At 37.7% G+C, this 27,476-nt stretch overlaps 2 protein-coding genes across 2 annotated transcripts in view; one reads left to right on the top strand and one right to left on the bottom strand.

The window, feature by feature from the left end:
* The first annotated feature begins 10,812 nt into the window (after window positions 1-10,812).
* LOC124619207 lies at window positions 10,813-20,727 on the top strand. Its single transcript, XM_047145425.1, has 3 exons — window positions 10,813-10,952; window positions 19,884-20,084; window positions 20,152-20,727. The coding sequence occupies exons 1-3, from the start codon at window positions 10,895-10,897 to the stop codon at window positions 20,511-20,513; spliced, it is 621 nt and encodes a 206-aa protein (XP_047001381.1). The 5' UTR covers window positions 10,813-10,894; the 3' UTR covers window positions 20,514-20,727.
* The window catches only part of LOC124619205, a 106,302-nt gene continuing 98,150 nt past the window's right edge, over window positions 19,325-27,476 (bottom strand). Inside the window, exons 10-11 of the mRNA XM_047145424.1 lie at window positions 22,551-22,691; window positions 19,325-22,285 (exon numbers count right to left, since the gene is read on the bottom strand). Of these exons, the coding sequence (XP_047001380.1) occupies window positions 22,187-22,285; window positions 22,551-22,691 (240 nt within the window). The 3' untranslated portion in view covers window positions 19,325-22,186. The remainder of the gene's footprint in view (window positions 22,286-22,550; window positions 22,692-27,476) is intronic.

Genomic DNA, 27,476 nt, shown 5'->3' with positions numbered 1-27,476 from the left:
TTTACAGACTTTCATAGTGGTTAGGGCTCGTCATCTACTGAATAGTTATTGTATTGAAGACTGGCTGATTTGTACATCTGTTGTATCTGTTTATATTTCAACATTCAAAGCTACTATCAGTGACTGATGCTGCAACTACAGCAACAAAACTATGTATTATTTTTACTATTTGATGTTAGATGTAGAATGAATTAATATCTGAATTCACTGTCCATGAACAGTGTCTTTTCCTCACTCCTGTACCCACTAAAGAACCACCCAGCATGCTAGGAAGTTACAACAGGGACCTCTCCTTGTTACTTGTAGCAATACATTCTGCATAGAATGTACTTCTGCTTTCTGACATTCAAAAAAAAATTAGCTTTCACTTAGGCCAAAATCTACTGGGAAAATCCATCTGGATAACTTTGACAGGGATGTCTTGAGATAAACAACTGAGACTTCCACTTAGTGCAGGAGACTGCTTCAAGTCTAAGAAACTTCAACCAATACTCGAGGAAAAGATCAGCTGGACTTGGAGTATTACACCTTTGTGGAATATTTTGTTGTCCATTGGATTCACATGGAAAAATTGCACTAAAAGAAGTCTTTACTGCTAGAGCTGGGAGACCCTGACTGGCAGGTGGGTTTCATTGTAGAAATGAAACATATTAAGGAAGCAGCCATTATATTCTTCTTTCTGGATGAAACTTGGACAGATAGTAATATGATGGTTTTTAAATGTTGGCAAAAGAATGATGACATCAGCATTACAGGATGGGGAACCCCCTCTAAAAGACTTATTTTTGGACATGTTGGATCGAGGAAGGGGTTCATCAAGGGAGCCAATTAAACTTCTGGACAAAATCCAGAAAAGATGACTACCATGATCAAATTAACTGTGGAAACTTTGAAAGGTGGTTTGCAAATCATCCTACAGAGTCAGTCATTATGATGGACAGTGCTCCATACCATAACAGACAAATGGATGAAACATCCACACTGTATGATACCAAGCAAGAATGTTGCAATGGCTGCAAAAGAGGGATTTTGCCTGTAATGAGAGCATGAGGAAGCAGGCTATGTTCATGTTAATTAAATACACTAACCTGCTAAAAAATGTGTGTGACCGATGAAATAGTAAAAGTTAAAGGCCATGCAGTTGTCCACTTGCTACCCTATAATTGCGATTTGAGTGTGCTAGAACTGGCAATGGCAAAAGTAAAATGGTTGTTTAAGGAACACAACATTTCAGGGGACATGTCCAAAGACTGCACAGTGGTTAGCACACTGGACTCGTATTCAGGAGGATGACGGTTCTAACACTCATCCAACCATCCTGATTTATGTTTTCTGTGATTTCCCTAGATAACTTCAGGCAAATGCTGAGATGGTTCCTTTGAAAAAGGACATGTCCCTTTTTTCACTCGACATACTGAAACCTTTGGATCAAGACAACCAGGTAGGTGCAGTGTTTTTGATTTCCAGAAAGCATTTGACTTAGTACCGCCTCTACGCTTATTGTCAAAAGTATGATCATATGAGGTATCAAGTGAAATTTGTGACTGGATTGAGGAATTTTTGGTAGGGAGGATACAGCATGTATCTTGGGCAGAGAGCCATCATCAGATGTAGAAATAACTTCGGGTGTGTCCCAGGGTTGTGTTTTGGGACCCTTGGTGTTCATGTTGTACGTTAATGAGCTTGCAGATAATATTAATTGTAAAATCATGCTTTTTGCAGATGATGCAGTTATCTATAATAAAGTACTATCTGAGAGAATCTGAGTAAATATTCAGTCACATCTTGATGGGATTTCAAAGTGGTGCAGAGATAGGAAATTTGCTCTAAATGTTCAGAAATGTAAAATTTTGCACTTCAAAAAACGAAAAAAATTTAGTTCCCTATGACCCTAATGTCAATGAGTCAGTGTTGGAATCGGCCAACTCATACAAATACCTGGGTGTAACACTTTGTGGCGATATGAAACGGTATGATAACACAGGTTCAGTCATGGGTAAAGCAGGTGGTAGACTTCAGTTTATTGGTAGAATACTGTGGAAGTGTAATCATTCTACAAGATATTGCTCACAGATAACTCATGCAACCCATCCTAGAATATTGCTCAAGTGTATGGGACCCGTACCAGATAGGACTAATGGGGGACATCGAATGTGTACAGAGAATGGCAGCATGAATGGTCATAGGTTTGTTTAATTCATGGGAGAGTGTCACAGAGATACTAAAGGAACTGAAATGGAAGACTCTTGAAGACAGACATAAACTGTCCCGAGAAAGTCCATTAACAAAGTTTCAAGAACTGGTTTAGGGATATACTACAACCCCCTATGTACCGCACACAAAGGGATCATGAGGATAAGATTAGAATGATTACTGCACACATAAAGATATTCAAACAATCATTCTTCCCACACTCCATATGTGAACGGAACAGGAAGAAACCCTAATAACTGGTACAATGGGACGTACCCTCTTCCATGTGCCTCACATTGGATTGCAGTGTAGATGTAGATATTGTGCACTTATATGTGTATACACCAAATTTTTCAATGAGACCAGTGTGCCAACTGTTCTGAGTTAGAACATAAGGTTTTATTTGAGGATTAGCTCCTGGATATGTGATAATAATGGTTTCTGATCCTGCTAGTAACTTGTTGAGGCAGTACTTCACTGGGCCTTTTGCATTGAATGTCTACCATTGCTGCCAGTGAATCATAATCAGTACACACAATCGCTACTGTTGCTGCTGCTACTGCTGTATTGCCATGTGGCCTTCCCATGTCACTAATTCATGAGGAAGAATAGCCTCTTGTATGCAGTCTGCAACAGCTCTCAGTGATACCCCCATTTGGGATGCTATGATTGCTTTAACTTGTGGTGGTAGACTGTTGCTCCATATTGTATGCAACAGGTTGTCAGGAACAGTGATAATGCCCAGGTCAGATGCGGTCTTCTTGTGAAGGGGCTACTTTTGGATGAGCTCAGTTTTTAGCTTCCTATAATATTCTTCCATTGGTGGCACAGTTATAATATCTTGGACTTCTGCAGCATATTGATAGTCTAGATGGTTCCCTACCAAGGGGAACATTGTTGAATCAGTGGTAATTCCTGTATAATGAAACTTGCCTCCACTTGGGCGAAACATGGTAAAGGATTGTGTGGCCATAACAGTGGCAAGTGTACAGCTAATCACAATACTGTGGATTCTTCTTGCACATTGCAATCATCTTCTTGTATAGTTTTTTGGGCTTGAATCATGTCCAGTCACCAGTTGCCTGCTGGAGCATGTAAATTATCCACTTCCTGAAATATGTAGAACAATAACTTTATTTATCAGAACAGTGAACAACTGCATTCAACTCACTTATAAACTGTTGGGAGATGTTTTATATGAGTGTATTATCATCTCTTAAAAGACTGAAACAGTTAATGATGAATCAGTAATCAAGTTATATGAAACTCTGGTGCAACTCACTCTGGTGTCCCCCCCCCCCCCCCCCCCACAGTGTGGCACCCAGGATAGTGATGCCCATGTCCTCCTCCTGAGCAATGTTGATTAGTACTCTCAGTGTGAACAAAAGCTCCCTATTGGTTGCAACCAGGCCATGAAAGACCACCAGAATCCAATGCTCACAGCGAGCAAAGGTGTGAGCTACACCAATCGAAGTTTGTGCTACATGCAACTTCTGGAGATAACCAAAATTTTTAATACTACTTCATTTTTAGTAATATTTATTCTGAGTTTCAGCTACAGACTCTGAGTTTCATGTTTCTCACACAGTTACGCAATATGTGGGTGCATCTAAGAAATTTTGTATCTTTCAAAGTTTACCCACTACATATTAATGTTTTCGTATGTTTCTGTGGGAAAATGTGCCATAAAAATCAGTCATCCCACAAATTTCACTTTTTAATGACCTAGATTCAAATTAGAGTATGTACCTATGCAAAATGCCATTTGATTTTTATTTTTTTCTTGATATCATTCATAACAAATGCCAATTGTATATGATTATTTCCCAAACTTAATTTATGTGATATAAAAGAAAACTTTAGTACTCACTAAACAAAGAATTAATTTTATACTCCAATGTTGTAGGTAACTTCTTCAGGAACAACTTATCTTGAAGTAAAAGCTAAACACAAACAAACCATGTGATGTGGTATATTTTGAAAACTGTTAAATTTATTTTCATAACTATACAAATATATTTTGTTTCTATTACATTTATAGAATTTTGCATTCATAAAAAATATTATTTCATTTAAATTTGTCTCTATTATTAAAATGGAAAACCACACCATTTCCTAATTTGACTAATAGGTGCTTCTAGATGCTTTTGGAAGACACTGTGTTTTATATAGACTATAAAATTCATACCAAAGGGGGCACTTCAGTTCCTCACTACTGTAGACATTTCTTAAGATCTCTTACACTGCTTTTATGCTGCGCTTTTAGTCTTTGTTTGATTATTACTAGAAAGTGCACATGTAAATGCTTCCTACTTGTGTTAAAACTGTTTCTGTTGTAATATGCAATGATTGTGAGCAATCTCGTGATGAGTGAACATAAAAACAAAAAGTGTCAAAACTAGAAGTCAGCATTATATTTCAGTCTTAACATATTAAAAATTCTGAATGACTTATACTTTAATCAAGATGTTTAATGGACACCAACCCCATAGATGCTGATGCCACATACAATATAAGTAACAGTATAACCTCTTCTCTTAAAACATTAACAGCAAATCTAAGGGGGAGGTTATAGAGCCCAGATGGAGGACCCCGGCTTGTAGCACAGTGAGAGGCACTCTAGGCACATGCAGGGTAGGCAACAGGAGGTGCAGCACCATATGTGACTGATGCTCGTGTGGCAGCTCTGCAGGGCTCTTCTCGCCGATCAGCATGGACCTGTAAGAAATGAGAACATGTGTGAGTATTTCTTCTCCTGAAGTGTCTCCAATGTATTTTTTCATCTGTGTTTTGAAAGTCTGTATGAGACATTCTGTCTCCCTATTTGAATATTGAAAAGTCTGTAAATAAACTGCGGTTCACTGTCCAACACTAGAGTGCGGGGGTGGCCCTCTACGGAGAGCATCTGGGTGAGGACCGCACTGTCAACTCCACCGTTGTGGAATGGCAGTTTTCAGTGTATGGAAACCAGGGGTAGTCTCCTATGACAATAAACCAGTGTGTGTCCAAAATGGGGCTTGTGAAATCCTGGTGTATGTGCTCCTGTGGCTGTGAAGATTCCAGCCAAGGTGAGTAACATTGCCATGGTGCAGCCTGGTGGCTTGCATAGTTGGGTCAAGCAGCAGTTAAATGTTCAGCCTCATGTTCAACACCTGGCCAGTAGATGTGTCAGTGAGCCAGCATCTTCATCCTTGATGCCTCCCAGTGACCAATGGTGCACGAGCTGAGGGATGTTCTGCTTGAGAGATGCCAGAATGACCGCCTATGACACTGTGTTCTGTGGTCAACAATATTATACCATCAACGGGAGTCCACTTACAGTGCAGCATCCCATACTCAAGCCAGAGGCTATTCCAGTCACTCTGTCTGCATGTTCTGCACCCCTGGCAGAGAAGAGGATCTGAGCTGACCATTTGAGCAATGTGGGAGCTTCCTCATCAAGGTGAAAACAAAGGATTTATCGTTGTCAAATCTGGGATCAGGAGCCACGAAGGGATACATCAGAGTGCATCTACATTGAAATGCTGAGCCATCGGGCGGAAGTGAATCTCGTAGTGCAACAACTGAGGAACACGGCCCATTGTTCAAGACTATGTGCCATCATGACAGGCAGATATGCTGTGACGCTAAAGAGGGAGACTAGAGGCCTGTGATTAGTGACCAGATGAAACTCGACATCAAATAGAGACACATCAAACTTCTTGATTATGTAAATAATAGCAAGGGCCTTCTTCTCGATTTGAGAACAATTATTCTGTGCTGTGGTGAGTGTCTTTGAGACAAATGCAGTTGACTGCTCTGAACAGTTGGCATTTTGATGGGCCATTATGGCCCCTAAGGACGCATCCTTAGCCACAACAAGCTGTTGACTTGCCTGGAAGGTGGCCAGGCACAAGGCCAAACAAATACTGTCCTTAAAACTCTCGAATGTTTTGTCACATGCTGGTGTCCAAACAAACAATGTGCCTTTTTTCAGTAACTGATTTAGAGGATATGCTACGGTAGCTGCTTGTGGGATGAATTTGTGGTAATAAGCAACATTGCCTGAAAATGCTTGGAAGTCCTTTACATTAGCAGTCTGAGGTAGGGCTGCAACGTGACTAGATCCCCCTACAGGAAATGGTATGTCCCAGATAGTCAGTAGAAGGCTGGAAAAAATGTGATTAATCCAGATTGCACTTGAAACTCATGGTCTGCAAGGTCCAAAACAGCAGTTTAAGATTCCATACATATTCCTCGGTAGTAGGATCTGTGACTACAATGTTGTACAGGTAGTTTATACAACAAACCAGTTCTCCAAAAAGTGTTGCGAGTAGTGGCAGAGTGCTTGCAACCCAAAAAACCAACCAGTTGTACTACAGAGACCATACAACATGTTGGCTGCAAGTAACTTTCATGGCTTCTTGTCCAGTGGTAGTTGTAAATATGTCTTCAACAGATCCAGTTATGAAAAATATGTCTCCCCCCCCCCCCCCCAACACACACCAGTTTTTTCATCAGTTCTTCTGGACATGGGAAGGGTGTGTGTTGACCATAGACTGTGCATTAATCGCCATCCTGAAACTGCTGCAAAGACAGAGCTTGCTGGTTGGTTTCTTGATAATTACTAATGCTGTAGCCCATTGGCTAGAGGACCTAAGTTCATTGACGTCCAAAGCAGTCAACCTGTCAAGTTCTTTCTTTATCTGGTTATGAAGTGCAAGTGGCACTGGCCTGGCTCTGAAGAAATGAGGTTGTGCTGGGCATTTAAGGCCGTCCGCACTTGGCTCAATTTGCACTCGTCTTGGACGTAACTTACATCTCATCCGTCATTTATGAACCATGTGGTGCAAGCAACAGCTGTCTGCACATGGGTCGATTGGCACTTGTAATTTGGCATGATTTTCCTTGAACCAGCCTGTGACTTCCAACAGTGGGCCACAAAACTTTGTTGTTTATTTCCTTCAATAATCTACCGTATAATGGACAGTTCTAGTGATGAGGGGAATCCTGTCATATTCTGGTAGTGACGGAAGAAAGGAAAGACACAAAGTGTTATGGGTGCATATGTACATAGAACTTGAATGATGTGGAGTGGCTCTAAGGCAGTTAGCTTTTCGCCATTACTCTGAGTAATCTTCAAGTACTGCTGTATGACACTATTTTTCAGTATCCCTTTATTCTTCAGACCATTGTTAAGAATTCTTTGTAAATTTTTTCTTTATTATTTTTTTTTACATGGTCGTCACTTTTAATAAAAGTATTTTACAGCCAGTGTGGATCATTTCATCAAGATATGGAAATTTGAGTTGCCCACAATTTAAAATAATAATCTTTATTTATATATGCTTTATTTGTATTTAGTAATGCACAGAGCTTTGGAATAAGTACACAGTGAAAGTAAAATTGAATATGAATATGTGACAAGTTTATTTCTTTGGCAAACTCATTCCATGCCGTAACCAAAAATCCCTGCTTGAATATTCTTGGAGGGTGTAATCCTATAGCTCACAATGTTTCTCCACTCCTCCCATGAATCTGAACAAGTAGAAAAGTTGTTCGTTTGTATTGTTATTAACCCTATTATTCCGCAGTTCTGAAGCAATCTGTAGAGAACCTTGAAAGTAATTGTTAAATTGCTGTTATCCACCATGGGATCTGGCACATACTCTGTGAAACTACTGCTTGTTAATTCTGAAGAACACAGTTTAAAATTTGTCAATTTGCCTGTTCATATTATATATTATGTATGTATTTATTTATTAAAAGTTAATTTCATTTTTTGCATGTAGATTTATTGGGCTCTAAAGTATTCTGTGCTCTCGAAATACAAAACATTTATGGGCAAATACAAGGTAAATTACCTCCAGGATCTGCAATATGCTCGAACTTTCCTGTGAACTGCAGGACACCAGAGATGAGTGTGTTTGTGACTTCAAGACAAATACAACATGACTGCAAGTTGACCTATTGGCGACCACCCATTCACTTACACAGGCAGTCAAATGGGGATCAAATTGAGTCGAGAACGAGTTGTGTCTACGATGAGTGTGAGTCAACCCGTGTGCAGGTGGCCTAAGAATAACATGCACCATAAAATATGTGGCCATGCCAAACTCAGTAGGAAAAATGTCCACAAAAACTTCTTGCAAAATTCATCCAACTTCTGATTGGCACAAGGTCGGAAAATAGGTTAACCCAATCTGCAACCACAAACCCAAATGCCATAAAAGCGTCCAGGCTAAACAAATTTTCCATAAAACCATTGTCCACCACAAGGGAAGTCAATGCGTAGAGCACCAACTTGTGTGCTGTTTCTGCCATAAAGGGAGTGGGGTTTGTTGTCTGTTATAACTGGCAAGATGATGCAAGACAGTTGACAATGGAGGGGAGCTGAGCTGCAGACAATTTTAGTATTAATAAGCAATGCTGCTGTGTCTGTATCCACTTGTAGCTGTACGGGTGTCCCATTAAAATGCACAATGATGAATAGCACCCACTGTGGATGCGTCTATGTGGAGCATCACCACCAGGTATGCTGCAGTAATACAATGTCTGTTTTCAGAGTTGTGCTGGAAAGTGAGCGTCTACTATTGCCTAAGTCACAGTGGTCATGTCTGCCCAGGAATCCTGTAAGGAATTTGTGTCAGTATTTTGCAACCATAATATATTAAACTGATACTTTGGTAATATTTACACCTTCTTTCTTTCGAATTGGACTTATTACATTCTTCTTTAAGTCTGAGGATATTTTGCCCAGCTTACATATCTTGCACACCAGGTACCTCAGTAACTCTGAGGGAACATAATCTATTGCAGGTAACTTATTTCCATTTAGATATTTCACTACTGTGACAAATTCTTCACATAGTATCATATCTCCCATCTCATCTTCATCTACTTCCTCTTCCTTTTCAACAATACTGTCCAGAAGACCATTTCTCTTGTAAAGTCCCTCTAATATGGTCCTTCCACATTCCAGCTTCCCTGTCTTTCCTTGGTATTGTCTTGCCATCTGAGCTATTGATATTCATACAGCAGCTTCTCTTTTTTCCAAAGATCTCTATAATCTTCCTACAGGCAGTATCTCTCTTTCCCCTAGTTATACATGCTTCTACAGTTTTGTATTTGCTCTCTAGCCATTCCTACTTAGCCATTTTTCATTTTCTGCCAATATGGATGAATTATTGAACTGAAAACAAAAATAAAAGATGTAGTGATTTACTTTCAGTATTTCTAATTTTAATGAATCATATTAAAGGATATGCATATAGTTGAAATTGAATTACATAATTCACTACAGCTACAGGTAGTTATATCTACTGATTTATGGCAATGAAAATAGACTTGTAATGCAAAACCTATTTAAAAAAAGAGGGGTGTTCAGTGAGATACATGTTAGAAAGTGCTAGAAGACACAGGAAAACAAACAAAGGGGTCACTGAAAAGAGTGGAAAGGAAGACGTGATTATGACCATCATGAAAATGAAACTGAAATGAGTGAGAGATGTAGCCAAATGACTGGGAAAGTGGATCAAGGAATTCTTTTACAGATTCCAATACATATGAAAAGATCAAGAAAACAACCCAGCAGAAATTGGGTACATGAAATTATAAAACATACAGGAATACTTGTATATGGAGTCAGTAGTGAAGGAAAAAATCTAGAAGAGGCCTTTATCCAGCAGTTGATATAAAATTTCTGTTTATGATGAAGTGGTGACATAGAATCCACCAGTTTTACCTTCAATATAATATTGATAAACAATAAATATTACAATAGTGCAGTGACAAACTGAAACCCGTAGAATGTTGTCTGTGCAATAAACAAATAAATAAAGAGGAACATTTATTGTTGTGTCCTTCCTGATCGAAGAAAAGAAAGGAATTCAGAACTTGAGGCTGAATATACAATTAATAAGCTCACCTAGCCTTCAATTTAACAGCTAAGATCTACAACATAGGAAATTTACATCTCAGTTTGAAGTGAAATTTGATAACAGTTTAAAGTAGTATGTCAGACTGAGATTGGAAACTAGATAGGAAATATTTATGGCTTTCAAAGAACAAAAGGAAGGTTCTGACAGCTTTCATCGACATGAGTGTTCTGTGAAAGCTACTGATTCTTCAGTATAAAAGGTGTAACAAATGCATGGTAAGGATTCTACGAAAATTATCAGGAATCAGAACAGTATATTCCTCATTTTATCTTGACCTATCTTCCACAACATGAGTTGTGGAAGTAATTAAAGAGCAATATCGTTTTAGTTAGTTTACTTTGTGCTGTCCTTATTGTTGCATATAAAATAGTTATTAAGACATCATTTGGTACATAAACTGGACTTAAACTTGTTCAGAGGACAAAATGCACATAGAGATGTTTATCATTAATGAAATAAACTTACATGATTTATTATTAACAAAAAATAATCTGATGTTTTTCATAGGTTCTGAAATTTTAGTGTTAATTATGAAAAAGTGTTAATTTTTTATAAAATTCTCTTACATATATTAATATTTGCCATTTCATTTATAAGTGTTGTCCTTTAAGCTATGTATTTAGTGAACTGATATCTATGTAACAGCTTCACATTTCATGTAAAAATAATTTAACTCTGGCCAGTTCTAAAAATACTACAAGGTTACTGGGACAAGAAGTTCCACTTGATGTGGCAACTACTGGCTGCCCTAACCTAATCAACAGTAGGCACATCACAGTCAAATGCTCTGTCCCAGGCAACAAAATCACAGGGAACAAATAGTGCACAGTTATAAAAATGGTAAGAAACAAAATATATAAGGTTGTAGTAATGACCATTTCCATTCATCATATTATTATGTTATCTACAGAAGGTTATAAAACATTCTTTCATTCTGATTATTATGGGCAATACTTTTAGATTCTAGTTAGATGTGATGATTTTTAAAGTATAACTGCTAGAGAGAACAAATGCAGTAGTAGAATGATAACTTATCAGTGTACTCAGTTGCCCATATTTTGGAGCTCATTCTGTAGTTCCACAGATTTCCATTCCAATCATAGTTACTGTGCTCTTTCTTATTTTTTCCCTCTCTTTCAATTTTTATCTGCTTTATATCATGGTCAAACAATTATTCTCTTTAAGCACTATGTGTTTAGCTGTCGTACTCTGTGTGTGTTTAGTTGCCATAACCATTGTATCTCTCACCATGAAACTGATACAGCTGAAAAGATGGTTCTATCACTATTATGTTGTTATATACTCTCTAACATACTGCACACATGGATCAAGTATGTGGAAAATACATGAATAGGATAAAACAAATTGTTATTTGAAGCATTTGTAATATTCATACATTTTTATATTTCTTGTGAATATTTGTTGATTTACTCTCGTACATCCCCAAAGGAAAACCACAGAATATTTATTCCAAAACTTTTTCTGCTTGTACTTAATTGCCATTATAATCATAACTTGATTTTCATGTTCTTTTGTTTCAACTGAAGATTATTGACTTTTACTTGTTGTTAACAGGGACTGTCAACATTCTACAACTATAGCTGTAGTTACAATCATTTCCTTCCTTATTAGAAAATAAAATCATAATGTAGAACACATTGGTTGCACCCAAACAAACAGTCTTACTTATCTATGTCACATTCGCTACCTAGTGGCTACGTCCAACAGTCAGTCTTTTTTTCCTGTTCTTGTTTCATTCTGTCTGTGGTTTGTCTTACCACATAAACCTCGGTCAACACAGAGTACTTTATCTGGTATAGAAGTACCAAAATAAATAAACTTAGCATTAGTAACTTACACCCTTTTAATGAAAAAATGTTACATATGAAAGCTAAAGCATACCTATGTGGTGACTACTGACCACCAAAAATCGCCTTTGTCACCAAAACTGGTGTGACTATGTTCTTTGATTTCAGTTTGTTTTATTCCGCATCACTGTTCACATGTGTTCTCTGTGTGTGTAATATTTGACTAATAAATAATGTTTGTATATTCAACCATTTCATTAGTTCATTTATCCACCCATCCATGACAGTGATTGAATTAACCACATCTGTATCAGACCACTTCATCAGAATAAATTTTTACTAGCTGCAGTGGTCAATGTGTGGCTGAAAAGTGCAATTATCAGTGTTCATCGGTTCAGGCAATGTTTATAATGACCTTGTCCTCAACAGGATGTTAAACATTAAATTCTCTTTCTTGCTTCACTTCAGCCTTGCAATTTCAGATACGAAGTATGGCAGTGGCTGATATAGAAATGGAGTGGAAATACCGGGAAGGTGTAAAACTACAACCTCAAACAGGGAAACCATGTCTTCAATGACCTCATTGTCAATGGAGTGTTAAACCCTAGGCTTCTTCCCTTTCCTTCTGAAGCCAGAAAACCTGAGTAAATATGGCTTGTTGACAATTTCAGTACTTGTTGACATCGAATTGCCAAACTTTGTTAGGAATTACAATCACTGGCTTTCTCTCTGTATGCAGAAATATGGATTTCATGCAAGTTCCGTTGTGCAAAGGTCACAGAACGAAATTCTTGTTGCTAATTAGTGAGGAGCCCAGCACATCCTCAGTGGACTCAAGAATAATGGAAAGCAACATGTGAAGTGATACACTGTCAGATATAGGAGTCCATTAGATTTGTATGCATAGGGGTTTTGTTTGCTGGTGTAAATCATTAAAATATGGATGCTTATAGCCTGCAAATATAGGAAGATATAACTGAGGTGTTCATTGGTGGCCAGGCATGGAAACATGGCCAAATTTGTAGCAAAGCTTTCAGATAACATCCTTCCTTGGAGCTGACAGACAAACAAACACAATATATTCACCACATAAAAAAAACTACTCACCAAATGACAACAGGAAAAAACATATAAAAATATGTAGAAATGCACAAGGTTTTGGAGCTAGTGGCTCCTTTTCCTGGTAGAAGGGACAGGAAAAAGAATGAAGGAAAAGGTGTGATTTAGGAAATGGGGAGTGTTATGGAAAAGTCAGCCAGACTCTGAGTCTCTCCCTCTCATTCTGTCCAGTAAGTCTCACCTGACCCAGGATTATGGGTTTTCTGTAACTCTTCCCATTTCTTTCACCTCACTAGTCCTTTTCCTTTATCCCATACTGAACTAGAGAGAAGTGGCTGGTGAATGGGGGACAGGTTGGGGGAGGTAGATTCAGGCAGGCATGAGGATACAGTCTAGCAGAGATTGATTATATGGCGCTTGCAGAACTGAAGGATATATTGTACAGACAATTCTCATTCACACAACTATAGATGGCACAGTTTGTGAAGCAGGTTCAGTTGCACACAATGCCATTGGCTGCTAAACAGTGGACATTCACTCGAGAGGACAGTAGTAGGTTGGTGGTCATGCCCACATTTCAAGGCTGGACACAAATTGCAACAGGTTTGATAAATGGCATACTGGCTCTCATAGGTGGCTCTGCCTCTAATGGAATAAGATATCCCTGTGATGGTACTGGAATAGGACGTGCTAAGCAATTGCCTGAGACAGGATCTTGCGATTGGGTCTTTGCACAGGAATATGACCTATGTGGCAAAGTGTTTGGAGTGGGCGTAGCATAAAAATGCACCAGAACAACGTGTACTTTTGATAGATGGACTGAGAGAGAGGTAAGAAGAATTTTGGGATGGATCCTCCTCACTTCAGGACATCATGAAAACTATTCAATACTCGGATGGAGGATGGGGCTAAGCTGTCCCAGTCTGGAATGTTATTCAGTAATAAGGGGGATGTTCCTCTGCATCTGGTCAATGGGGAAGGTTGGAGAATTAGGTGCATGTGTGTATATGGCATCGGAGATCTGTTCATGGACTAGGTCTGAAAGACAGTGCTTGTTGGCAAAGGCCTTCAGTATACTGGACAAGTGATTGCTCATCACTGCAGATGCACCATCCATGGGTGAAAACATTGTACAGGAGAAAATTTAGTAAGTGACGGCTGCTATGGAAGTGGAGTTACTGTTGGTGTTTGGTAGGATTTTATGTAGCCATCAGAGAGCTATAGGTCAATATTCAGTAAGGTATCACACTGAGTTGGAGAGAACTAGAAAAGCAGCATAAAATTTATCAAGGTTGTGGAGCAGTGAGGATATAGTGTCCTAGCGATTGCTCTAAATCATAAAGATATTATTAATGAAGCTGAATCAGATGAAAGGTTTAAGATCCTGGGAGGCTCGGAAGGAAAGCTGTTATGTGACCCGTGAAGATCTCAGACACCCATCCAGAATGACACAAAGAATAGAAGGCACAAAAGTGGAAGGGCTATGAACTTGAAGAGAATATTATGGTAAAGGAATTGGAAGTAGATGACGATGAGACAAATTTGACAGAGCAAACGAAAGACTGAAGTCAAAACAACACTCTTGGAGAAAATTATTGAGCTCCTTCAGGGAAAATAGCATGACAAAATTATTCCACCTGGTATGCAAGGTATTTGAGACAGGAGAAATACCCTGACTTCAGATGCTTCTAGGAGTGAATACTACTGAACAAAAAGTTTAAGAAGTATTGGCTTCAAATTACCGATACCCTTTATTTACAGATAAATCGAAAGATTGATACGAGCTGGCCTTGGGGAAAATCAGTTAGGGCTCTGGAGAAATGTAGGAACATGTGAGATGTATATTAAAGAAAGGCAAACCATTTATAGCATTTGGAGATATGGAGAAAGCGTTTGACAATGTTGCGTGGAACACTCTCTTTGAAATTCTTAAGGTACTAGTACCGAGGATAAAACAGAGGGGGCAGTTACATGATTTGAAAGAAATAAAACTGAAGCAGTAGTTGAGAAGGGAGCCAGACAGTGTTGTAGTCTGTAACTTCCTGGCAGATTAAATCTGTGTTCGAGTCTTGGTCCAGTACACAGTTCTAATCTGTCAGAAAGTTTCATATCAGTGCACAATTCACTGTAAAGTGAAAATTTCATTCAAGGTTGTAGCGTATTCTCAATGTTATTCACTCTATACATTGAGCAAGCTGTGAAGGAAACCAAGCAAAATTTGAAAAGGAAATCGAAATTCAGTGACAAGTAATAAAAGCTTTGAGGTTTTTTGATGACACTGTGTTTCTTTCAGAGATGGCAAAGGACTGGGAAGATCAGTTGATAAATAGGTAAAAATGAATATCAACAATATTTGCTATCAGCCAAATAACTGGTGATGGGCAGAGTAGAAAGTGTATAAAACTAAAACTAGATATTTCATGAAAATTATTTATGAAAAAGGGATTATTTGTTAGCACTAAATATTTAAGTTTAAGTCTTCCTAAGTCTTTTCTGAAGATACTTCTCTGGAGTGCAGCCTTGTATGGAAGTGAAATGTGAATAGTAAACAGTATAGACAAGAAGACAATAAAACTTTTGAAAGTGCTACAGAAAAATTCAGAAGATTAGATGTGTGTATCAAATAACAAATGAGCAGGTACTGAATCAGATTGGAGAGGAAAGATATTTGTGGCACATGACCAAAAGAAGGTATCAGCTGACCAAATTCATTTTGAGGCATGAAGGAATTGTCAGTTGCGTAATGGAGAAAATTATGTGTGTGGTGGAGGGAAGGGGGGGGGGGAGCTAAAAATTGTTCAATGAGACTAAATCACATTCAAATGGATGCGTGTTGCAATAGTCAAGCACAGATGAATTGGCTTACACAGGATAAACCAGCATGGAGATCTGTATCAAATCAGTCTTAAAACTGGAGACCATAACAAAATCAGAGAGATTTTTATGCAAGAAAGCAATTCATGTCCCTCCAGTCATACTAAATGCTATGGATTTGTTGTACTTTTTCCCTGCTTGTTTACAGAGTTCTTACAAACATATGACACTATAAACATGTCATGTCTATTAATAAAGTTCAAAAAGGATTCATTGTGCCACAAAAATACATTACCGTGGTTCAGATATGCATACAGTAGAGAAGAAGGAAGATTAGGTTTTAACGTACTGTCAACAACAAGGTCATTTGAGACCGAGTATTAGCTTGGGTAGGACAAAGATAAGGCACAAAATCAGTAATGTCCTTGCTGAGGTGAACATGTAGTTAGAAAATTAGAAAAAAAACTCTTATAACACTTAAGTTCGCCCACACATGTAACTGTGTGTGTATGGCGGAGGGGGGGGGGGGGGGGATGAGCACAGTTTTACAAGTGTGCACACACAGGCATACATGTTCAGACGAAGAGTGTGAGTTTGAAAGCTGAATGAACTGATGAAATCTCCTGCTGCTTCTTGCTTGCATAGTTTCATATTTAGGCATGAAAAATACAGAAATAATTGTGTTTTCTGCTACTGATGTTATGGTGGCCTAAAAGCTGGAAACTGGTTTGTAATAATAAATTCCAGATATAGGGTGTATCTCATGGAGGATAGCAGCAACCAACCACTTCGTATAATGCTATTTATTTATTTAAATAGCGCCATTACTGGTTTCAACCTGACAAGTTCATCTTTAAACGACCCGTTCACATTAACATACATTTTACATTAGCTTTCACTATTTGTTTTCCTAAATGATGAAAACAAAATGTGAAAGCCAATGTAAAATGTGTTTTAACTTGAACGAGCCGTCTGAAGATGAACCTGTCAAAACCAGTAACAGCGCTAAGTAAATAGTATTATACAAAGTGGATGGTTGCTGTTCTCCCCTCTGTAAAAGTCAACCCGTATTTTGCACACTGCCAAGGGATCAGAATGCCAGTTTTTGACAAAACAGCATAAATTCCAGAGGAGTAAAATATAATCTGTAAGCTCTTCATTTTTAAATATGAAGCTATCGTGTACTCTCTTTGCCTATGAAACTAAAGCTACTCAAAACTTACCCTATTCTAAGTTTTTCAGGACAGCTATAAGTTGCACTCAGCAAGTGTTATTGACCATTTTTGTTCTATAATATTACACGAGCATCGTCAGAATCACTGGAATTTAGAGTTTAAACTACAGCAGCTGGCTGATTACATGCTCTTGCTAAATTACTCTAAACTGTTTGCAGCTGTGGTTCATTATACTATCACTCACATCTACCTTTCCTCAATATACCAATTAATGAAATATTGTAATATCTACATGAAGACAGACTCATCAAACAGAAGAGGCAGTGAACAGAAGGAAGTCATTTCTAAAAGGCTGATGTAATGTGCACGTGCATGGGGACAAAGTTAGATGAGGTTTTGCCAATTCAAAATGGCACTTATATTTCCCTCTCCACACCAAAGACTTATTAACTAACAGCCTGGCATCCTGTGGAGACCACATATGAAGAAAAAGCAGTCCCTCTTCCACTTTTCAGAATATGATTGTGGTGTCACTTCCAGGAAATGAAATAAAGAATCAACATAATGTACAGTTTTATTAACAAACACCAACACAATAATACTGAAAGGTACATTGTAACAGTTTTAAATTTGTAATGGCAAGTGTTAAAAAGGATAATATTAATATGTATATTCTAATCAACAGTCAATTCTATAATATAGAACTTTACATAGTTACAAATCGAGCACATGATAGAGGGCAGTACTGCCATGTGCCCACTGTGGAAGACACAGGTACATTGTCCAGACTTGTCTTTAACAAATTTCACTATTGCTTTATATGAATCGTACAACTTGATTACACAAGGCTTAAAATACACTATTGTCACACTGTCTATTTTCATTTAGTGTAAAATGGAATTTAAAAATCTTTCCCTTAACCACAGGTATAAAGTAGTAGTTGTTTTTGTGACAAGAGGAGTTGCTGGGTACGCAGTGAAACCACAAACAAAATGGAAAATGTATGGTTGACTGTGACAACCTTGCCACTTTTTGAAAACTGTTGCATTTGGCACTTTGCGAAGTTCCTGAACTAACCAATAGAGTCACCACTGTTTGCGTCATATAAAGAAGACATTTAACAATGCCCATTATGCATATTTTCAATACTCACACATGTTTACAATTGTTTTTTGGTGTTTTGCTTCTACCTAGAGAAGGATTTTTCCCCCTATAAAATTGTCTTGCCATGCTCATTCTTTCGTATTTGAGTATAAACTACTTGACTTGCTTAGCAGAGCATATAATTGTCTTTCAAATCACATTTAGATGTAAGTATTATGATGCATTAATATAATTTGGTTAAGTCGTACCAGCAAGTTTGGTGGAATTAGGACAACTTTGCCATTCCAGAATTTCTCAACTTTTCCCATACTTTCCTTCATCATATCTTACATATTTTGTTTTGTTTTACACATTTTTAAAATTCTAAGGTGCACATTGGACCAGGCTGGGAGTCCACAAGTATCAAAACCATGATGGTATTACTCTGTGACCTGCCGTCTCTGCAATGGTTAGTAGGGAAATGATCAGTGGAAAGCAGCTAAAAGATGTAATATTCCACTTAGAACCACTGAAAAGAATTAAGTGCTTATATTAAAAAACATGGAGGTGCCAAGCTGTAATGAGTAAGCAGAGAGCTTCAAACAAGTCCTTGTCATTTCGATGGCAAAAGAGATCTTGTTTCATATCTTTGAACACAAATTTTACATAGTTTAAAATATCTTTTCCTTTGCAGTTTTTAGAGTTTCCACAGATTTTAGCATATTGGCAAAGTTTCTCTGTTTCTGAGGTAACTTTTTTAACAATTATTTTAACTTCAAATGTGTTTTTAAACTGTCATGGTTATGTAAATCGTGAAAGTAGAGATCAAGGGTACTTCTCTCAAAGCCTGTTCATACATAGCAGTTAACACATTACATGCAATAAAGAAAAAATGTCAAAGTTCTCCCTGTGGTGTCACCACCAGACATCACACTTGCTAGGTGGTAGCCTTTAAATCGGCCGCGGTCCGTTAGTATACGTCGGACCCGCGTGTCGCCACTATCGGAGATTGCAGACCGAGCGCCGCCACATGGCAGGTCTAGAGAGACTTCCTAGCACTCGCCCCAGTTGTACAGCCGACTTTGCTAGCGATGGTTCACTGACAAATTACGCTCTCATTTGCCGAGACGATAGTTAGCATAGCCTTCAGCTACGTCATTTGCTACGACCTAGCAAGGCGCCATTACCAGTTACTATTGATGCTGTAAAACATGTACCGTCAAGAGCGATGTTCACCAATTATAGATTAAAGTTAAGTATTCCAGCAGCTACGTATGTTTTTTGTTAGTCTCATTTCCTTGACCTGTTCCAGACCTCACGCCAGCCTGCGTGAGCTAAAACGCGTGCCTTTCGGCTTCCTCTCATAGTGGGTTGGCTGTTTTGCCAATCCACAACACTCCCCGTTGAGATTACTGCTGGTGAGGTTAAAGGTGTAACACAGAATAGCATTGGCAGAATAAACATTGAATGGTCACAAAATTTCCCTCTGCTGTGATTTATTATTCCAAACATTACTTACCAAACAGTGTGTGTGTGTGTGTGTGTGTGTGTGTGTGTGTGTGTGATAGATAGATAAAGAGAGAGAGAGAGAGAGAGAGTTGTGGATTCACTTATGAAATAAGACTGTACATTTTAAGTAGTGCTGGTGAAAAACAGTACAGTACAAAAGAAAGAAGATGGATGTATTTCATTACGATTGCTAATGTTATTACATGTAGTTCATACAAATCTGTGTATCAGGTTGCAACCTTTATATTTGTTATATTCTGGATGCAGTTGAGGTATCATGCATTGTAATACTCTTCCACAACTAAAGTGTCATCATTTTCCAGGAGACTGGAGAAATATTCTCTCACTGTTGAATGTGGATCACGGGGAATGTACTTCATGCTTCAGACATCTGTTGTGGGTGCAGCCAACAGAAGAGGATTTATTATTCATAGGAAAAACAATGAAAGATGAAAACATTCCTCTGATAGTGAGTGTAGGCTGTGGAACTGGACTACTGGAGTGGTTAATCACCAATGCCACAGGTGAAGAGAATGATGTTATGTTATAGTGTTGGATAAAAATGGGACCTTAAAATTTTTCTTTTGCCAGGTTTGGCTGTAATAGGAGTTGAAGTAGACCGTGCATGGTGGGAATCTCCATATGCACCGCCCACATTCATCCCCTTGAGATTTGTAAAAGATGATGATGAACTGACAAAACTTCCCAAAGAACACGCACTCCTCTTCTGTTATTTTAATAACAACACGGCCTTTTATGATTATTTGAAGGCGTATGAAGGTGGGTGGCTCATTATCATTGGTCCAACAATTGGTAGTGGGAGACATTCAAAACCAGCACCTTTTGATAAAGACTTTCAAGATGTTGGATGGAAATTACAAACATTTAAGGAAATAGGACATACTAAAGATTACATAGCTATATACAAACGTAGTGGTATCACAGTCCTTTAAAACAATAACATTCCATGGACATTCATTTAATAATTAATGTCATGATTACTATTAATTTATTTGGTGGAAAATGCTTCAAATCTAAACCATTGTACACTTCCAATAATGTTACCTCAATGTATGGATGGAATGTAAGAAACATATGTTATTTATATATGGTCAGTTTTAATTTGTAACGCAAATACAGAAAAATAAATAGATTTTGGCATTGTAATTTCTGCATTGTTTTACAACCATTGTACAAAAACAAAATAGTTTAAACAATTAATATACATTCTGTGTACTTCTTCTAAATGAAGAATACAAAATTATATTTTAATTACAACCTATAAAAATAATGTAATATTAAACCCCTTAAAATAAATGTCAGTCTCATATGAAAAACAGTGAATTGAAAAATGAATGTAACAACATTTACCATACTTACATAACTTGTACAATCATGTACATTAACAGAAGATCATATTGACCGCAAAAAATATATTATGAGAAATAGCAAATTAAATAAATTAGGTAGCTATTTCAAAATATTGTATATTTTTAATGCAAGTTTAGATTCTGTTCCCAACATTTCCAAGTCTTTAGAGAAGATCCTTGCAATTAGCTTCTTATGGAAAAAAAAAATAGAAACCATCTTATAGTCTGACAAATAATGTAACATTAATATACAGGGACTTGTTTCAAATGCAAATACTCCATGGGTAATACCCAACAATGAATCCAAGTTGCATAACATCTAGCAATCATATTCTTTGTTGCAAAATATGAACAAAGTAAGTATTTGTTTACAGAGCAAAGGAAACAGGATTTCAAAGGACAGGCACAAAAAATGGATTTAGAGGTGAATATTACCCACTGCAAAGCATGTTGCAGAATTTTTAGCAATGGAAACAGTGTACCTGAAAAGTAAAATGTAGATGGTTTACACTGTGATTATGAAAGCTGACACTGAATCTGGGATTTGTAGCCAAAGATTCTCCTTCTTTGTGCAAGAAATAACAAAAACAAGCTATACAAAATTTGCGAAAAGATAATGAAATGTGAACCATTCAACATACACGACAAGAGAGATGCTAAAGAGGAATAATTACCCCAGAGAATTAAGTGTAAAGGATCTTCTACATACACAGCTTCACACATCTTTATGTCATATGGTGCTGTCCATTGTCTTATATGCATTGTTATAAACTTTGTGCATCATTTTCAATATCCAGATGCCCAAGTGACATAATTCACACAAATTACCTTACATTTCTCTGTCCAGCTGAGCACCATAATAATAATAATTATTATTATTATATTTCTCCCTCTTGTTACTCGGTACAGACTACTTTTTTCCACTGACATTTTTAATTCTTGATCACAAAAAATAAATCTTACATTTTGTGGAGACTCGGTGTCAACTTCTTTATATCTCTATCATATGTGTGACTTAAACATTTTTATGCATACAATAATGTCTTGTAATAACAACAAGAAGAAAAACAACAGAAGCAAGAGGACTCTAAAGACTAGTTCAAAAAATGCAAGTCAAAGGATAAGGAATTTGCTCTTCTATTCACTGCGTAGGACAGGATCAGTTAAAAGTAACAGTGAATTAAGTGGCATACTGAACAGTTTACTGTTAGCATCCTTTAGTTGCCAAGTCAGGAATATGATGTTAGCTTGTATCTTCAGGGGGCTGCTTGTTGCAATACACTAAATTTCAGCTCTCGAGGTTCTTGGAAGTCCCCCATGATTTGTTCATTTTCCCGTCCTGGGTGAAACTGAATCTGGGTGAACAGAAAACATTTCACGAGATGTATTCACTCACGTCAACACTTCCTTCCACAATGATAATTCCTCCATATTACCTTTTTAATTCAACAGTGGAAAAAGTTATTTTGAAGTTACTGACTGATATGTCAACTACACACAATGATTGAAACGACTGTGTTATGATATTGGCTACTCACTAGTGTTGTTAGTAAAGAACACCTGCTGTCATTATTAAAGAAAATATTTTCATGTTTAAAAGTACACACAAAGAATACTTACATCTGAAATAGTCTCTGCAGCATGAACACTCAGTTCTGGAAGACGTTGCCGCATCCCATTGCTGTCCACAAGTAAGGGCTCAACTAGGTGTGCAACGTAATCTGATTCAAATGGCATATCGAAATTAAATCCTCCACTATCCTGAAAAAAAGGGGAAATAAAAGCAAAATAATGTTCAGTAACAGACAAGAATAATAATTTGTGGAAAAATTTGGTATGCTATTTTGTCTCTCATACTTCTCATACAAGATACTAATATAACATCACTCACCAAAAAGCAGAAGCAGTGGGTTGTCAACAGGCACACACAAAAGAAGCAAAACCTGCTAGCTTTCGGAGTTATCCTTTGTCAAGCTGGAGTAAAATACACAGACACACACACACACGTTCACACGCCTATGTCCCTGTATAGCGCCGGCTAGTGTGTGTGTGTCTGACAACTCAACACTTCTGCTTCTTGGTGAGTTATATTCTACAAGAACTTCCCTCCAACATTAACATCATGTCATTCTTTTTGAAATGCTGAATTTATTTTGATACTGAGGGACGTGGTACAGTGAATCAATTTTCAGGAGAACAGCATAAAAACTGCATGCAGATAATGTGTTATATTCACAATCTTAATACAAGGCAAGTGTATGGTTCCTGAAGAGGAGCAGTAGCCTTTTCAGTAGTTGCAGGGGCAACTGTCTGGATGATTTGACTGATCTGGCCTTCTAATATCAACCAAAATGGCCTTGCCATGCTGGTACTGAGAACGGCTGAAACCAAGAGGGAACTACAACCGTAATTTTTCCCCGAGGGCATGCAGCTCTATTGCATGGTTAAATGTCAATGGCATCATCTTGGGTAAAACATTCCAGAGGCAAAATAGCCCCCATTCAGATGTCCAGATGGGGATTACTCAGGAGGATGTCATTAACAGGAGAAACAAAACTGGCGGCCCACAGATTGGAGCATGGAATGTCAGATCCCTTAATTAGGCAGGTCGGTTAAAAAAATTTAAAAATGGAAATGGCGAACAGATTAGTGTAGCCAAGACAGACATGAAGCCCACACCCACCACAGTAGTACTGGTTTATTTGCCAACTAGCTCCGCAGATGGTGAAGAGATTTAAGAAATGTATGAGGAAATAAAAAAAAAATTATTCAGATATTAAGGGAAATGGAAAATTTAATAGTCATGGGGGACTGGACTTCAATAATAGGAAATGGAAGAGAAGGAAAAATAATAGGTGAATGTGGGCTGGGGGAAAGGAATGAAAGAGGAAGCCACCTGGTAGAATTTTGCACAGAGCTTAATTTAATCATAGCCAACACTTGGTTTAAGAATGTAGAAAGAAGGTTGTATATTGTAAGAGACCTGGACATACCGGAAGGAACGGAAAGCAGAAAGGTGGAAGGAGTATACAGAGGGTCTATACGAGGGAGACGTACTTGAGGGCAATATTGTGGAAATGGAAGAGGATGTAGATGAAGATGAGAAGGGACATATGATACTGCATGAAGAATTTGACAAAGCACTGAAAGACCTAAGTCAAAACAAGGCCCCAGGAGCAGACAACATTCTGTTAGAACTACTGATAGCCTTGGGAGAGTCAGCCATGACAAAACTCTTCCATCTGGTGGGCAGGATGTATGAGACAGGAGAAAAAAATTACAAAACTATCAATTTAATAATTCACGGCTGCAAAGAGCTAACATGAATTCTTTACAGAAGAATGGAAAAACTGGTAGAAGCTGGCCTTGGAGAAGATCAGTTTGATTTCCAGAGAAATGTAGGAAGACTGAGGCAATACTGATCCTACGACTTCTCACAGAAGATAGGTTAAGGAAAGGCAAATCTACATTTATAGCATTTACAGACTCAGAGAAAGCTTTAGAAAATGTTGACTAGAGTACTCTTTTTCAAATTCTAAAGGTAACATGGGTAAGGAAGTGAAAGGTTATCTACAATTTTTACAGAAACCAAATAGCAGCTACAAGAGCTGCGGGCTACGAAAGGGATGCAGTGGTTGAGAAGCGAGTGAGACGGGGTTGTAGTCTATCCCCAATATTATTCAATCTGTATATTGAGTAATCAGCAAAGGAAACAAAGAAAAATTTGGAATAGGAATTAAAGTCCAGGGAGAAGAAATAAAAACGTTGAGGTTTGCGGATGACATTGTAATTCTGTCAGAGACACCAAAGGACTTGGAAGAACGGCTGAATGGTATGGACAGTGTCTTGAGAGGAGGATAAAGATGAACACCAACAAAAGCAAAACAAGGATAATGGACTGTAGTTGAATTAAATCATAAATGGTCAAAGATTATAGGATATAAAATGTAGACTGGCAATGGCAACAAAAGTGTTTCTGAAGAGGATAAATTTGTTAACATCAAGTGTAGTTTTAAGTGTCAGGAATTCTTCTCTGAAAGTATTTGTATGGGGTCCAGCCATGTATGGAAGTGAAACATGAATGATAAATAGTTTAGACAAGAAGAGAATAGAAGGTTTTGAAATGTGTTGCTGCAAAAGAATGTTGAAGATTAGATGGGTAGATCATGTAACTAATGGGGAGGTACTGGACTAAATTGGGGAGAAAAGAAATTTGTGGCACAACCTGACTAGAAGAAGAGATCAATTGGTAGGACACATTCAAGGGATCACCAATTTAGTACTGGAGGGAAGCATAGGGGGTGGGGTAAAAATTGTAGAGGGAGGCCAAGAGATGAATACAGTAAGCAGTTTCCCTAGATGTAGGTTGCAGTAGTTACTCAGAGATGAAGAGGCTTGCACAGGATAGCATAGCATGGAGACAACAACAACAATATTAGCTATGCTTCACTGTCAAAGATTGAGAACATGATTTGTATTCCTGTCTAATGATGTTCAGCAAGTTGGCTGTAGGCATTAAGCCATCAAGATTTAGGTTTTCCTACATTGCTTAAGGTAAATGCCAGAATGCTTCCTTTGAAAAGAACACGTCTGACTTCCTTTCAGAATCTAAGATCTGACCTTGTGCTCTGACTCTAATGACCATACCTTCTTGACAATGGGGTGTCAAATTCTAAACTTTCTTCTTTCATTTTATGATGCAAATTGAAATAATTATGCTGGCAGTGTACAAGGGAAAGGCAGGTACATTTCTCTGGATATGAGCAAAAGATAAATTGAGAAATATCCCATGTAACTGAATACTCACAACACTGTTTATTTATCAATTTCAAGTTGTTACAGTATTTAAGAAGCCATTAAGAACATCTAGAGCATTACACCTTACATGACACTTATTAAGTCTAAGGACACAGACCTCTTGTGATGCAGATTCTTTCGTGAGGTATTTGAGCAATGTTGTTAGTTGTTTTGCATTCCCAAGCTCTCAACTGTGAACAGATATCTCAATTGGGCTCAATTTGGATGTTGCACTATGAACAAAGAAAATGTACTTATATTCCCCTGATATAATACCATCCTGCACTATAAGTAGCTAGTTTTCCAAGAGTGTGACTTCCATTTTCTGTACATATCTCTTGCCATTCACCCAACCTCAATACTGCAATGAGCACTACCGAATAGTGTAAGGTAAGGCATAACACAGAATAACTCAGCCACTTATGGTGACAGACAAAATTGCTTCACAGTAAATGTGAAGGTGTTCACACAATAGTGTTAGTAGACTGTATGTGGGCAGTTGGAGGAGATATGGCAGTCAACTTTTTTATCTGAAATAGGGTTTTTTACGAGACAAATTCAGTGCTCTTATTATTCCATAAATGTGACAAAAAGTTGTGAGGGTTAAATAGTAGACAACCTAGAAATTAATGCAATTCTCGACAGAAATGTGCATCACTGACATAATCAATTGTAAATTGCATTTCGTATACATTGACTGACATGCGACAGAAGCACTGCCTGCACATATAAAGTTTGTAATGAGGTTTGGTAAGTGTCATCTACAGTGCATTTTCACTGGTCATTTTTAATGTTCAGTTAGTCTTAAAACACAAAGAACTGGTGACAGCTAAATTATAGGAATAGTCATTAAAGATGATCAAGAAAGCAGAATAGTTACCAACATAGCTGCAGAATCAACAGCTCTTTTGTGAATACTTTTCAAGCACTTATGTACCTAGATTGGAGGCAAATTTATGATTAATACTGGAGTGTTCCATCCTCAAATCTAAATATTCAGAAGCTTTGTGGACAGAGTAACAAAGGTTCACATTTTTAATTCTACCTTGAATTCCTTGAATTTCATGCATCCCTAATTTCTTTCATGGCTACAGTCAACTTGTTGAGGACCATTAGATCAAAATACCAAAACCTACTTTCAGTCCTTGACAAGGAAGTATACTGTATTCTACTTTTAAGTTAATGAGCCTTGTTTTAAGGCTGTGAATACGGCACACAATCTATATTCATTTTTAGTTTTAGCTGCAAATAGTATTAAAGCATAAATGTTCGCGTATGTGTGTGTGTGTGTGTGTGTAAGAATTGCAAGATCCTTCAATTGGGGTATGTAAGATGTGATGTTATCTACTTGGTTTGGATACATTGGTCATTCCATAGACCCAAGGGTAGTATAACGTTTTAGGTTCCTACATGAAATTTTATTGTACACAGAACTTCGAGAAGGACGCAGAAAAGGGCTACAGGACTTTTTTTCTAATTTAGTTCCACCAAAACATTGTTTACTAGATCATATGTGGTAATGACTGCCATAATTAGACAGCTATTAGTGTACCAGTCCAAATGCTAGGCACGAAGTAGTACATCAGGAGCACTTGCTTCGCACAGTTGACGAAGCAGTGGCCTTTCTTGCAGTTGTGTTACATTCACTTGTAGCCTTTTCAAGTACAAGTAATGTATTGCAGAATAACAATAATAATATAATTCTACACAAGTTGGCTACTTCTCTTTGTTAATATATACCTCATTCCA

The sequence above is a fragment of the Schistocerca americana genome, chromosome 6 (genome assembly GCF_021461395.2).
Source record: "Schistocerca americana isolate TAMUIC-IGC-003095 chromosome 6, iqSchAmer2.1, whole genome shotgun sequence".
Lineage (NCBI taxonomy): Eukaryota > Metazoa > Arthropoda > Insecta > Orthoptera > Acrididae > Schistocerca > Schistocerca americana.
Note: the sequence above shows the minus strand (reverse complement) of the source record. Positions and strands in the feature narration are given on the sequence as shown.